General features: G+C 41.1%; 1 protein-coding gene across 1 annotated transcript in view; it reads right to left on the bottom strand.

Annotated features, from left to right (window-relative positions):
* Positions 1-4,773: 4,773 nt before the first annotated feature.
* LOC144377246 (spermatogenesis-associated protein 31D3-like) overlaps positions 4,774-15,516 on the bottom strand; it is a 29,696-nt gene continuing 18,953 nt past the window's right edge. The window contains exons 4-5 of the mRNA XM_078047426.1: positions 9,577-9,619; positions 4,774-8,721 (exon numbers count right to left, since the gene is read on the bottom strand). Coding sequence (XP_077903552.1) covers positions 7,824-8,721; positions 9,577-9,619 — 941 coding nt within the window. The 3' untranslated portion in view covers positions 4,774-7,823. The remainder of the gene's footprint in view (positions 8,722-9,576; positions 9,620-15,516) is intronic.

Here is a 15,516-nt window from a genome sequence, read left to right as displayed (position 1 = left end):
TTATTCCTTTCTTATGGCTAAATAATATTTCATTTGCATAGATATACCACATTTGTTTATCCATTCACTAGTTGATGGGCATGTGGGTTGTTACCATCCTGGGCTATTGTGATAATGCAGCTATAAATATTCATGCATAAATTTCTGTGTTTTCATTTCTCTTAGGTATATACCTAGAAAAGGTATCACTGGGTCCTATGGTAACTCTACATATGAAATTTTAAGGAATTTCCAGAATGTTTTATAAGACAACTGTACCATTTTACATTTTAACCAGCAGAGTATGAAACTTCCATCAATTTCTCCATTTTTTCTCAGAGGTATTTATCTGACTTGTTGATGCTTACCATCCTAATAAGTGCAAAATGTTATCTCTCAGTGTGTTTCATTTTTGTTTTCTTAATGACTCGTGATGTCAAGCACATTTTTATATAATCTTTTACATGTAGTGACATTTGGGGAAGGAGAGGAAATTTATGGCTAAAAAAACACATTGTTTTCTTTTAAATATTTGAAAATATTGGCATGGAACTTTCAAGCATTTATCAGCATGTACAAATTTCTATTTCTTTAGTTTTAATTAAGGTTACCCTATGATTAAGGCACTGCAATATTGTGTGCTGAATTTGCAAAGACTATTTCTTGTACTGTCTGTGTTAAGGGGTGGAACTCAGGTAAATGGCTCCTCATAATGATAGAGCAGAACTCATTGCCAAAGCCAAAAAGGCTCAATGTTTTCAGTCACTAGTGCCATGGTCCACTGTTGTAGATAAATATGTTCCTCATATGAAAATATCAAAGGATTATGAGTGTATTAACATATAATACCATATCATCTAAGAATGACAAGATATTTAAATGAATTTTGGAATTTTAATCAAGAAGAGGATACCTCACTCATGTCAAATGATAATTGCTGAGGGAGTGTACACAGACAGTTGTATTGTTCTATATGTGCCTAAATATGTTTAAAATTCTTTGTAATGAAAAGCTTTGAAAGGTGAAAGATGTTGACTTATTCATGAGGAGAGAGAGGGACCAATAAGAATAACTGACCAAAGGATATTTGTCCTTGAAGAATAGAGTTTAGCTATCTCTCCATAAAAACATTTCAGGTAGTCTCATTCCTTTAAAGATGGTACCTTGGAAAGAAAATTCTTTTTTAAAAAATATTTTTATTAGTTATAGATGGACACAGCCTTTATTTAATGTTTATTTTTTACATGGTGCTGAGAATAGAACCCAATGCCTCACACATGCTAGGCAAGTGCTCTACCACTGAGCCCCCACCCCAGACCAGAAAGAAAATTCTTTCTATATAACAGGAAGAAGGAAGGAAAGGAGGGAAATTTTTTGAAGGTTTTATTAATGCAACATTCCCATATGATGACTTCAAGTTTTTCTATGAATGGTGAATCAGTAAAGATGGCCTCATTTCGAGAAAAGTATAAGTTAATGCAACATTCCCATATGATGACTTCAAGTTTTTCTATGAATGGTGAATCAGTAAAGATGGCCTCATTTCGAGAAAAGTATAAGTTTTTTGTCATAGATGTAAGCAGCATGGGAGAGGGGGTGGACTAAAGAATCAGTAACATAAGTTATAAGGAGTTTACTCATTGAGAGCAAGAACAGGATAACTGTGGAATGAATGCATAAATGATGGTACTGATCATGACTTCCTTATGATGCCAGTACACTTCCTTAGGATGCCAGTGAGGTTTAATTGAACAGTGATCAGTCACATATGGAATATGTTTCTGAAGAAGGCAGATTTCTCCAGACAGGAAGATAAAAAGGATTAGAGAGGCCAGTTTGGAATGGGACTTATGAATGTTGGTTGCCTTAGATACCTTGAGATCTGCCTTGAAGAAGGAAAAAATGAAGACAAGAGCTTGGTGGATAAAATAGTAAGTGTAAAATTTAATGTGTTGGAATTGGAAAACAATGACAAATTGAGGGCATATGCTGGAAGTATAGGGGGGTGAGGTCAAAGGGTGGAAATTCAGGCTGTCTATATTTCACCAGATAGCAGATTTTAAGAACTGAACTAAATGGGGGTAAAGGACCTAACATAAGACAATAGAGACATTGAGAGACCAAGTTATTGGCTGCTGGCTCCTTGATACTCCACCTTCTGGCCATCCAAGGAATTCTACATAATATACATTCTTTCCACAACCCTATGATTTGGACACTGAAGGGTCAATGGCATAATTCTAGATGAGATAGGATGGTAGAGTGAAGGGCTTTAGTAGACATGTTTTGTTTTTATTTTCACACCCAGCATGCATGAATTTTCTGGAGAAATTACTTCAGATTCCCTTTAGGAAACACCCTAAAATTGAACAACAAGGGAAGTTGCCTTCCTCCAGTAAACTACTTTAAATCTAGGTATTTACAAAATCTTGAGCAATAAAAATATTACATGGAGGATCATAGTGAGCCTCTAAATAGCTATAATGCTAGTGAATAGTGTAGGACTCACCAGTGGATCAGGAACTGCAGGTGACCTGGGAAGATTTACCAAACTCCATCAAACTAATGAAGGTCAAAGGGGGCACCACTGTCCTAATAGGTGACCTGTACACACTAAGGTTAAGATCTTGCATGTTGTCAACAAGCATCAGTGAAAGGAAAGGACCAAGGGCACCTTCCCTAAAGTGAGGAATGACATGCTTGACATCAGCCCTACAGATACTTCGTGTTCAAAAAACAGCCCTATATATATTTTTGCCTGTGAGCTCTGCAGTCCCCTAAAGAACCTCAGGGAAGTGCTATTGGGATAACACTGGAAAATGGAGGAACATGACAGGGCAGGATGTGGGGATGAAGGGGCATGAACTCCTCTTGCACCAACGAAGTCATTCTTCACTCTCTGTGTGCATGTTTTTCTTACTTTCCCACTCATCCTAAGACATCTTTTCCTTACTTTCGGCTTTATTTTACCCTGACATTAGTACAACTTGACAGTTGCAGGCAGGGACAGCTGAGATCCTTTTGCTCTACAAAGCCATCAGTCCAGGAAGCCTGAAAAAAATAAGCCAGGGAGGGGAACCATTTGCCTTAGGGATTTTCCCATAAGGGAACTTCAATAGCAAGGTCATATAGTGGCACCCCTGCCACAGTCTGGCTGGGCACAATTCAGGAGCCACTTATCAAGCAGAATGATTGTCAATCAAGTTGATGATTGGCTCACAGTGGCCACAGCAAACTTCTAGCTTCCAGCTGATTGGCTCCTCTGTGGTGATGCTCATTGGGGGACTTTTTTTCCATGCAGAAACGAACTTTATTTTTAGAACACACATGCCGCACCACAGGAGATATTCCCTCAGAGCCCAACTGCCACCACCAGCTTCTGGTGAGCCTCTCAACCCCCCACTCCTCCCACTCTTGAGGCAGATGGGCTGGATCACATGGGCGGAGTCAAAAGAGTCCCCCAATGAGCAGCTCCGTGGTCTGAAAGGGCGGGGAAACAGCCCATTGAGCATCACGGCAGAGGGGCCAATCAGCTGGCAGCTGGAAGTTTGCTGGAGCCATGGTGAACCATTCAGCTGGAAGTTTGCTGGGGCCACTTGGCTGTGGCTCTCAACACACCCCCTCCTGCACTCCCTCTGAATATCTTAATTAAGCTTCTCCAGAGACTCTCAAAAATTCTGCTTGGCATAAATGTTCTTAGACTATCAGCAAGAATTTCTACAACAGTGTCTTCAGGTAGGAGATGTTTGCTGAAGCAGAGTGAGTTAAAGGACTAACCCAAGGCATTCACAGAGGCGGTTGCATTTCAAAGAACAGTGGAGAAATCTTTGAAAACCAGCTGATGAAGGAAAAGGGAGAAAAACTCTCCCTTTCCCAGACACTGATTTTCATAGAGAAAGTCCTTGGCCTGAATTGGGTGCCCAGAACAGTGAAAAAGCTGCTTTTATGTGAATTTCTACAGATTGTGAGCCTCTGAGCCTCTCCACTTCAGTGGATATAAAGTTCTGAAACTTTCTGAACTTCGGGTTAAGAGGGTGATTTCATGGAGGCAAAAAGCCCCCATTTTGAATCTGGCTACCGCCAAAAAATCTGCTTCCTGCTATTCCTCAGTGTCCAGCTTCATCTGTCCCTACAACAGTCATAGTATGCTTCTGAAACACATTAACATGCCCACATGACAGGTTGGAAAGCAGCACCTCCCCTCTTTCCAGACTTTATTTTTAGATATGCATGACAATAAAATGCATTTTGACATATTGTACCCACATGGAATATAACATATTCTAAGTAGGATCATATTCTTGTGGTTGAACATGATGTGGAGTTTCACTGGTCGTGTTCCTCCCAGTCTCTCTACCAGCTGGCCTTGCATCCACTGCAGCAATGCCCACAAATGTCCCCAGAAGAGGTTCACCCACGGTGACAGCCTGGTCAGTGACAACTTAAAAAATGACTAAGCCACTCTATTCTTTAAAAATATACCTGTCTTCGATTCTCTTTTCTGGTGTACAAGCCTTATCTGCCTTACTGCCAATCCATGAGGGGAGAAGGTGTGGGCTTCCAGACAATACCATTAAGGCTAAACTAAGAGGTTGGAAACAGCCACCTCCTCCTTGTGAAATTGGAGAAATTCAAGAACAGGTCTTAGCTCTTCAAAAGAAGCTCTAGGGAACTTGTCACCTTACAGAAGCCAATGAAGGCAAAAAATAAGAGCTTAACTTTTCTCTTCCAAAAGCACAACCGATAGGTTACTAAAACCCATGCACCTAACACAGTACACAGAAAACACACAACTCTTGTAAGAAAATTTATTAGGAACAATCAGGAATAATCATTAGGAGAAATCATTGGATAAGAATTTTCTCTTTAAATAGTAGGGAAAGATCTCCCAACACAGTGACTTCAGAAGGTGCACAGGCAGGCACAGGCACCTAACTCACTTGATACCCACAGATGAGACTTGGATGAGACTTGGGATCCCTGTGGGGCATGCGCGGGAATTGCTTTTGGGGAATCAGTTTGTTCCTTTTAAGACAACTCTGACCAGCAAGGCCTGATTCTTGGCTACAGAACTTCACCCTTGTTACTTTAGAACAAGGAGCTTTGTAATTGAAAGGATGCACCTGGACAGACTCAGCCTGGACCTGAAGTCCTGCCTTGGGCTGAGTTTTCCCAGACTTCTTGGGGGGACAAATGTGGCTCTTGGGGGCAGGTGACATTGATTCCATGCTGGTGCCCACGTTTCTCTCCCAGGACCTTTTCACTGTCTCTCATGATTCTGTGGTTGTCAGTATTCCCAATAAAGGCAGCACTCCTTTGGACTAGGCCTCTGCCCTGCACAGGAGAGTTGAGGAGCTGCCCTTTTCCTGGGAACATTCTTGCCTTTTGCCTTTTATATTAGGATAAAGCCATTGAAAAACGTTCTTCACCGGGTTTCTGAGGCTTTCAGGAGGAGCTGGTCCCTTCAGTGACTGGGCTGAGCAGGACTTGCTCCCAATGTCTGCTCTAATGTCCTGTCTTGAGGGTGGTGGCTCCTCCTCCTGGGTTGGCATGTGCCCAACCCTGCATCCCCTCCTTGCCAAGCTCGCGTGTTTTGGGTCTTGGAGGGGTCATTCTCTTAGCGGTTGCTGGGCAGTTCTTGTCTTGGTCTTTGTGGAAGTCAAGATTAGGGACCCAGGGCCCCTGCCCATGCTCCATGCTAGTCTGTGTGTTGTCCAGGTGGACATGCAGGACCTGGGAAACTGCCATGTTCTTGCAGGCAGCACCCTGGTAATGTTTAAGGAAGGTCTTGAAAGTCAAGCTATTTGAAACAAGGGGTATGCCATTGCTATGGCCTTGTTTCTGGCTAGGTTCCCCCTTCGTTTTAGCCCTTAACTCATCAAATAATGAATTGTTAAGGTGTGACAATTCAGAGTCTCTAACAACTGACATTTTTGAGGAATTTTCAGGAGTATAGACATCTGACACTAGGGAGCTTTCTGGCTTTCTGGTTGTCAAGACAGTTGGAGGTTGTGACTGACAAGCATAGAGCTCCTGTGCCTTCAATGTCTCCCTGGATTTCTCCCTGACGCCTTGCTACACTGTAGCTGGAACTCAGTCTCTTAGGTCCTATTTCCTGAGGTCCAACCCCAGCTAGCCTCATGGGCAGCTTTGGGCTGCATCTATTGGCTGCTACAGGTGGTTTCTGATAAGTTTTGCCTATAATGCTCTGTGTCTGGGGCAGAACAGATGGTTTGCCATCCTTTATTCTGTGAAGGTCCTCTACATGCTCATGCTTGATCTCACAAACTGTTTGTGTCAGGATCGCCTGTTCTTTCTTGACCACGATTGAGGTGGCAAGGAGAGGACGATCTAGACTTTAAATTGCATTTTTGGTTTTCTCTTTGTCTCCTTGAAAAGCATTAGATCTTCCTCCATGGGTCTTGGACATGTTCTGTTTAGAATCCACCCAAGAAATGCAGGTGGCAGAAAAAGGAAACTTGGAGTGAGAAAAGGAGTGATGTGAATCTTTTTCGTTAAAGATCTCTAGGGATTCCTGAACCCTGTTGGGAAGGCCATATCAACCTCTTATGAAACAGTGTAATGTGGTCTTCCATCATCCTCTTCTTGCCAGCATCAAGGAAGGAAATAGCCTGGGTAGTACTGACAGAGCTGTCTGTCCTGGTTGGTGCCAAAGGTTTGTGACTCGTTTGTCTGGTGGATTTCTCACTTACAGGCAATGCCAACTTGATAGAATGTCATGATCTATTCACAGTGTCAGGAATCTGACCCTCATTGATTTCCTGAAACTTCTTGCTCAGGTGAGAGTTCAAAGCATTTTCAAATTGTTTCTGAATTGGATTCACCATTGAGGTACTTGGAGTTCCACCTGATGGACTCTGCAAGTGACATTCTAGGTCCTTCCTTGAGAAAGACCCCAGAACATTATGTTGGTCACTCAGCACATGACGATTTTGCTCAATCTTGGTACCATCTCTCTGTGCCTTCCTCACTCCCATCTTTAGAGGAAGCATTCCTGAGCTCAGTTCATGAAGGTTTCTGGGTTGGCTCAAGCCCACCTTATTTATATCTTTGGTGTTCTGACTCTTACCCAAAGACTTTCTTGAGAGGCCACGACTGCTCGTTGACTCAGAGGTCTCAGGAATTTTTTCCAGAAGATGCATCAGTGACAGGGATGCACAGACTCTGCGGGGAAGGCCCCACAAGTGTTGCATACACCTCTTTCGAAGGTGGTGGTCTAGTTTCTTCTGAACATCATCTGAGAGGGGATAATTTCCAGGAAGGATGGAGATTGCAGCATGAGCTTTGGAGGATGGGTTAACCAACACAATGTTGGAAGCTGGAGGACAAATGTCCTCCTGGGATTTGTGGACCACAGAGGGTAAACCCCACAGAGTTTCCTGTGTTCCTGTGTTTTTTGTAACACATTGTATTCGAGGTCATGAATTTCAGATGGCACCAGAAATAGTGCCTCATTCTGGGTTCCAAGATCACACACTCCACAGATCGTAAACTGGTTTTTAGGAGGTGACAGAATTGGGAGTGGGGACTGAGGCTTAAGCTGGGTCTGGGCATGTTCAGGAGAGAGATGTTGGGGCTGAGGTTGGGAAGAGGTCTTGGGCAAGAAATGAGGTTGGCTGGAAGGCAAGAAAACAGGTGGGGTATAGAGAAGGACTGTGGATTTGTGGGCTGTGGAGTCATTGGATGCTGTATTGAAGCAGACAAAGGCTGAGGAATAATCACCTAAAGCTGGTACACTAGGGCTGAGGGACTTGAGGTGTAGAGATGGGGCACCATAGAAAAGCTGGGTGTAGTTTTTCTGTAAATGGTCCTCAAAGCTCAAATCAGAGGAACCACAGGTGGATCAGCAGTCCCCTTATCCATGAAAGAAGAGAGATGGCCATGTCCTGCTGATCAGCAACTGACTCTGACCTTTTCTCTGAAGTAAATCCTTGGTAATTTGGCTGATGTTGTTTAGGAAAAGATTCTTCTTTCTTTTCCTTTTCTTTCCACTTGAGGACATCACCCCTCTTTTTGATTTGTCTCTCCAGGCATGTCAGGACAGGAGGGGGCAGAAACCAGATGTTAGGAGTCTCCACACAGTAGGCTACAGTGTCTCCCCCAGATAAGTTCTCAGAACGGAAGGCAAGAAATTGCTGTTTTACACTATCTTGTGCCAAATTGGAAGACAGCACATTCTTGGCAGGAACCTCTGATCTGGAATGGTCCATGCCTCCCACTGGAACAGAAGTGGACAAGCCAGCAGGACTGCTCACCACAGGCAGAGTGGCATCTTTTGGTAGAAGCCTGTCTGTTTCCTGAGTGGGATGTGGTGGGGGAGGGGGGAGGGAAAGTGATGGGGGTGGTAAAGGGTCTTCTGTGGCCTTGGAGTCCAAGGGAGGAAGAGGCTCTGGTGGCAGAGAGTCACTCAATGGGGAAGGTGAGAGAAGGTCAGCTGAGGGCATGACCTTGATAGGGGGAAGAGAGAATGAGGAAGGTGGAGAAAGCTTCAACAGAGAGGCTGGCAATAGACCCCCTCCTGGGACTGAGGAGAGAGCAGGGAATTTAGAAGGTGATGATTTTCTCACATAACCTGTGGAATCCAAAGGTGTCTGAATACTTGCAACATCTTCCAAGGGTGCCAGAGATAGCAGATGACTGACCTCATTAAACATCTTACAGAGGTTGTCTGGACGTAACAGTTGCTGCAAGTTGTCTCTATCCTGATGTTGGCCCAGGGGGCTGTAAGGGACACAAAGTACAAAGCTGTAACAAGGACCATACAGGAAAAGGAGGTCTGCAGTCCTGTGAGTGAAACCTCCTACCCCCTTCACATTGCCCATATCCTTCAACTCACAACACACTCTTTAGCACTTCCCAAGGCCTTTACTCACATACCTGTTGCTAGGGCTCCCCCTCCCTGTGAGAAGGCCATGCTGTACTGAATCCCTGGGGAATGCATAGAACATGTGAGACAGGGACTAGAAATGAAAACAGAAAACAGCTTCTTCAACTCCTGTGTTTCTCTCTGGCTCATTCTCGTGGGTTATACATAAGGAATGTTTGTACACAGTGATCACACAGGGATCCCTTTATAGGAAAAGCTTATTAATATCCAGAGACAAAGTCCAACTGGAGCAATAATCATTAAGAATGCATTTATGTGTGTGGCTTCAGTAATTAAGTTCTTCACATAGTTAATCCCATTAGAGACTCTGAACCAGTAGATATAAGCATTGAATTCAGCAATTTCCTCAGAGATGGGTCTGATCACCCAAGAAATAAAAGTACATTGCACAATGTCAGGAAAAAGAAGTTCTGACTTCAAAGCAACCTGTAGTCATTCTTCAAGGTCACATAGTCACTTATTAAGCCGCACCCATTGCCCATGTCCATCACTACTTATTACCAGGGTGAGCACAGTAGGGACCCTGAGGATTGTGTAAGGTACCACTGTCTCTCTCCTCTGAGGCTCTGTTTCCTGAGAGAGACTGTGGCTAAAAACTCACATCCTCAGAGGTCTTGGACCTGAGGCCTCATGGAAGGGGAATGAAGGGTCACCTTTAGAGTGTTCAGGTCAAAAAAGAAGAAACATACCTTTGAATGTTTCTCTTCTTCTCTTCTTGAGTCTCTTCTTTTGCTGAGAACAAAAATAATTGAATCAGGGCCTGGAACTCACTTCAATTCTCCTATTTCTATGAAACTCAGCTATATCTTCTCCACAATTATTGTTACTCGACACTTAATTAATGGAGATTTCTTCCTTCTTTTAACTTTTTTAAGGTAATAGAATTTTCATTTTTCCTTCTTTAGAAAGCTTAAGAGAGCATTTTACTTGTGAGCTGCACATTCTGACATTCTCAATCAGAAGTCCTCTGCTGAAGGAGATTATAGAACCTGGAGCCAACAGTCACATCTGCCTCCCTCACAGGACCCTATGTTCTGGGGACAGATCTCAGCCTCCAGGCTCTGTTCAGAGGCCTTCAGAGGTCAGCACTGCTGTCCTTATTAGGACATGTCACCTATCCTTCATCAAACCTCCTTCATGTCCTCCCAACATGAAGGAGGTTTGATGAAGGATAGGTGACATGGGAATGGCACTCAGGATCAAGTGTCTGGAGAGACACTTCTTCTGAGAACCCACCATAAGTAAGGATGTCAATCAGGACCAGATTACTTTTTGGCATTTTCTCCTGGAACCCTTCACTGAGACCCTAAAATAGTCTGTGAGCTTCAGTAAGAGTGAAGTTTTATCCTCTATTCCCACTTCCCACCTCACATGTCTCTCTGATCCAACCCAACTCATTTACTAATGTGAGAAGGGAAATGGGAAGCCACAAGAACAACCCCTGTTTGGGGTCCCTACCTTTGGGATGTTGGGTTTTTTCGAGTGTGTCGAGAAAAACACTTTGAATACCAGGTAGCACAGGTGCAGAAGGAGCAATACCACCCCAGTCATAAAGATGCTGCTGGGGACTGTATCCAAATAATCTAAAACATGGTTCAGCCATGGCTGAATGTTGCTTTCCAGAAAAGAGAGAATATTCTCCATCATCTGAATCGCTCGGTTGCCTGAGGCATCTGAGCCCTGAGGGTGCCTGGGCTTGACTATAACCTCAGGCCTGCATCACAGAGCCTGGTAGTCACAAAGGGTTCTGAGCATCTGAGAAAGGTGTGCCCACAGTCCCTTCCTTCCCCGCCCACCAGTCCTTGTTGGCCAGGTTCCACCTAGGTGTTAGAGCCTTAGGGCAGAATCTGGTCTTGAACAGCCTCACCTGATTGCCCTTGTGGGACATCATTGTGATTTTTACCTAAGAATGGTCTTGCCATTTAAAAAAGGATGAGAATATCTGTGCTACATAATCATACACATTTCCTGCTAATGTGTATAACTCTTTATCCTCATGCCAGCTGTTTCATGATCTTCTTAAGCTCTAAAGCCATTTATTTTTCAACCGTGGCCAGCATTCTTCCTTGATCTCCTTTGACTCAGTAAGAAGACTTCAAGCCACGCAAGGTCTCCTTTCAGTTAGGAAGTGAAAGGTTAAGAATGTAAGAATTAAGTTCCATTTTCCTGAAACCTGAAACTCATGTAGAAGTTAAAAACAAGAAAGAAATGGACAAGGAATGCCTGCAGGTGGACCATGAACTTGGCTCAGCCCAGTCCATCAGTGAGGAGCTGGTTGAGACATGCAGCATATGTGCAACTTAAAACTTGATGCCATCACCTGAGAAGGAAGAAGACCTGTCAGTGGGTCTGGAAAAAATGCTAAGACACACTTAAGTAGATGAGAGTAGATAGCTAGCTCTTTAAAAATGGAATTATGTAAATTTATTAAGGATACATACACCCACACATATAGATGCATAACATTCTAAATATGAACAAGAAATCTCCCAATTAGAGCCCTTATTTTACTGTTGTACCTGTGTAGAGGGTCCCTCCTTCCCTCTCCTCAGTTCTTTACTCATCGCATGAGATGCCCTGCACATCAGATTTAAAATAACCCTTCCAACATTACTATCTCCCTGTGGCACACTATTGTCCTCTTTACCATATTGCAAAGTTAATTCTTTCCTTGTGGGTTTTGTTTTCTGTCTTGCTCCTCTGAAATGTACACTCAGGATGTATTTATCTGTGTTGTTCATTGCTGTATACCCAGTGTTTAAAGCAGTCTGCTCATTGTAGGGCTCAATAAATTTGTTACATGAATTAGTTAATCATCTTCTATGTTTTTGTTTCTTGAAGTAAAGAAAAGAACTAGAAGTAATTTATACTTACCAAGAAAATGACACTGAGATCAAACTGCCACTCTGGACATGACCTCCAGTTAATTTTGCTCCAGAAGTCGAACTAAAGGTATCTCCCTTCTCTTAGGCTTCAGAGTACCAGTATTTGGTACTTAAAGGCTTTCACTATCTGGAATTAGTTTATTCAAGATCTAATGGGGAAATGCAGTTTCTCAGAGTCACTTGGCTGAAAGAGAGCCCTCCTCTTAGAAGGCCATCCATTTCATGCAATGACATAGATTTGGGAGATCCTGTAGAAGATGAGTAGGTGAGAATGACAGCTGCCTAGCAAGTCAGACAAGCTTACTCTACCCCAGCTGCTGACAGGAGGGTAACTGTTTCAACCAGAAATACAGTTCTCCTTCATAAGGTGCAAAAAGGTGCAGCAGAATGACAAGCCAACAGTCCATCCAGGATTCATAGCAGGAAGTAAAGGATATTCCTATCATTCTATTTTACTAAAATACTTTAAAATTGTGCCTCAGAAGTAGAGGATGATATTTTAATTTGGATCTTAAATGTCCCAAAGGCTCAACTTTTGGAGACTGGGTCCCCAGAAGTTAGCATTACTAGCAAGTGGTGGAAACTTTAAAAGGTGGAACCTAGTAGCAGAAAGTTAGATCACTGGAAGTGTGCCCTTGAAGGTGGTATTGGGACCTGGCCCCTCTCTGTCCCCAGCTGCCATGATGTGAGGGGTTTGCCTTGTGCTCCCTGTGCTGGTATCCTGCCTTATCAGCCCCAAAGCAGCAAGGCCAGTGACCACAGTGTCACAGCAACAGAAAGTTAACAATGCTAAAACTTGGAGATTTGGATATTCTCTTTGCAAAGGTCATTTGATAAAGAAGATACACTCAAGTGCTAATTAGAGTAAAACATGTATTGTCAATGTAGGCCAATATATAACATTTGGGCAAACTATAAAGGATTTTTTGCTACTTCTCTTTTCTTTACTACATATCTGTTACTTCCTAGAGATTTAACTTTTCTTATTGTGTAAATAAGTAAAACTAATTACTGAGATTTGATAGATACTTTGTTAATATTCAGTTCAATTTATTATGTATTTTGTGTTCTATTTAAATGCTTTGGTTCTTAAGGGTATGAATATATACTATTAGCATCTCTCTTCCTAGATAATCAGACGTCAGATTCCTTCAAGCATCAAGAAATCTGCATAGGGGATGGGGTTGTGGCTCAGTGGTAGAGTGCTTGCCTAGCATGTGTGAGACACTGGGTTCGATTGTCAGCACCACATATAAATAAATGGAATAAAATAAAGGACCATCAACAATTAAATTTTTTTTAAAAAAGAAATCTGCATAGAACATAAAAGAAGAATGCTAACATAACATTACATTTTAAAACCATGCACTTTGCTCCTTAGACTTTCATTCAAAGCCCTATTAACTCTTAATTTAACATATAAGTTTATGAAGAATGCAATTAATTCCTAAATATATGTAGATTAAAAGGAAAATCGGCTAAGGAAAAAGGTTAACGTGTCAAAAATCTGTAATGAGCTAAAATGGATAGATAACAAAATTGTAAATAATATTCATAATTAAGAACAATTATCAAGTATATATTCAACTGTGATCAACATAATTGTTATTGTAGAAGGCTTATAACATATTTTAGAAAAATAAGCTTAACCAGAAATGGTTACAAGAAAGCACCATTATGAATAAGAAATTACTTAGAGATTAGATTTTAAGTATTCTCACCTCAAAAAATAAGTATATGATGTAATACATGTTAAATCATTTGATTTAGCCATTCCACCATTATATAACATCATTTTGTATAGCTTAAATATGAATAATTTAAAACAAACAAATAGAAGTAGTGAGCTCTTAATAGAGAAAGATGTACCTATCTGGATTATTCTCTTAAACTCTTAAAATTAGCAGCATTGAAGAGATTAAAAATGAGGATGGATTTCCATAAAATTTACATTTATTTATTTAAAATAAATATGGATCACTTATTAAGTTCTAGGCATGGTGCTCATTCCTAGTGAGCTGGACAGACCTGACCTTGCCCTTGTACACCCTCCTTACATTCTATTTCATTACATTTTAGATTAGTTCCTTGAAAGAAAAAAAATGGTGCCTTGGGAGTAAAGGGACTAGTAGACTAGATTTAGTTTAAGATTTAGTTTAAGGGTGGTGAGTGCGGTCTCATCAGGGTCTTAAAGTTTAGGTCTAAAGACTATGTATCGTTTAATAAGTGAGAGGCTGGCAGTGGAAAAGGTCTTTCAGACAGGGCAACAGCAAATGCCAAGGCTCAAGTGGGACAGAATTCACTGCACTACAATGAGGGAGTCAGTGGTTGAAGCAAGAAGACTGAGGCACAGATGAAACCACTCTGAACCCTCTGAGGTTAATCTTTATTCTATGACCAATGACAATCCATTGTGGACTTTCTAAGATGCTGGGAAAAAAACCTCTTTGATGACAATGTCTTCATGCTATTTTCACCAACTGGTAATTTTTCCCACCTGTTGGAGTCCTATACATCCTTCAAAGGATTTTCCTAATTCCACAGTTCAATCACTTTTTTTTTCTTACCCAAACACTTTATTTGCACTTCTCTTACAGCACTCAGTACTCCAAGTAACTGTTTCTTCTTCTCTCTATGTCATTATATCTTACACACAGTGGACCTTTCAGACATAGTTAATTTTATCACATTGTATAAACTATAATAATAGCTAATTGCAAGGTTGTTGTTAATGTTGTGTGACGAAAGAAAAGAATATTCAAACCTTGGCCCCATATCTGCACATGTACAAGAACACACAGTATTAGTTTTTTTCCCAGTACAGCTCATCATTCTAGATGTTATTTGGAAGGAAACAGAACATAATCTTCCTAAAAGTACAAAATAGAAATTATAAACCCTTCAGACTTCATATTAAGCATGAAATTTTTATTTTGATGCACTGATGGAAGCCATGTCTATCACCTTCACTGATGGAAGCCATGTCCCTCAGCTTCCCAAGTGTCATAAAAATATTATAAGCATATATTTTCACAATTGATGTCTTCTAAAAATAGCTTTGGAGTATAATATTTTATGATTTTTTTATAACAAATAGTGTAACTTTGTTCCAAAACCCAAAGAAGGATAATGAATTAAAATAAAAATTTATTTTGCATAAAGATCCAACAAGGTGTTTTATATACATAATCTGGGTTTATTCTACTAAATGAAAATGAATTAATCATTTTCTGTCTATATAGCACTAAATTGGAGAGGCACATTCTATTTTCAAATGCTTAGTTATGAAGATGTATTTTAGATGAAAGGCATAAACTACTTATTCATATGAACTACTAGATAGCAAAATGAACAGAATCATCATGCTCATGGATATTGCCAGCACCTAAGAGAAAGATATACTCAACCACAAATATGCTACAGCTCTTGCCTTTCACAGTAACTATTTCATAAAGTAATTTTTAATTAGATAATTGTTTTGGTCTACCAAAATAAAACTAATATTTTCATAGAACCTTATAGTTTCTATTTTACTCTGAATTATTCTCATTTTACATTTATACCATGAGTCCATGATGAAGCCAGGAGCCTGTTTATCTGTGAACACATGACACATTATCTAATAAAGTGGCAATATATTTGCTGCTCATGAGACTTTTGCCCAGATTGAGTTTCATTATATGGTTATCTAGAGGTTTCCAAAGTGTGTCTTTGGAGATGGGAGCCCATCACCTTTCACAGCTA

The sequence above is a fragment of the Ictidomys tridecemlineatus genome, chromosome 4 (assembly GCF_052094955.1).
Source record: "Ictidomys tridecemlineatus isolate mIctTri1 chromosome 4, mIctTri1.hap1, whole genome shotgun sequence".
Lineage (NCBI taxonomy): Eukaryota > Metazoa > Chordata > Mammalia > Rodentia > Sciuridae > Ictidomys > Ictidomys tridecemlineatus.
This window is presented reverse-complemented; position numbering and strand designations above follow the sequence as displayed.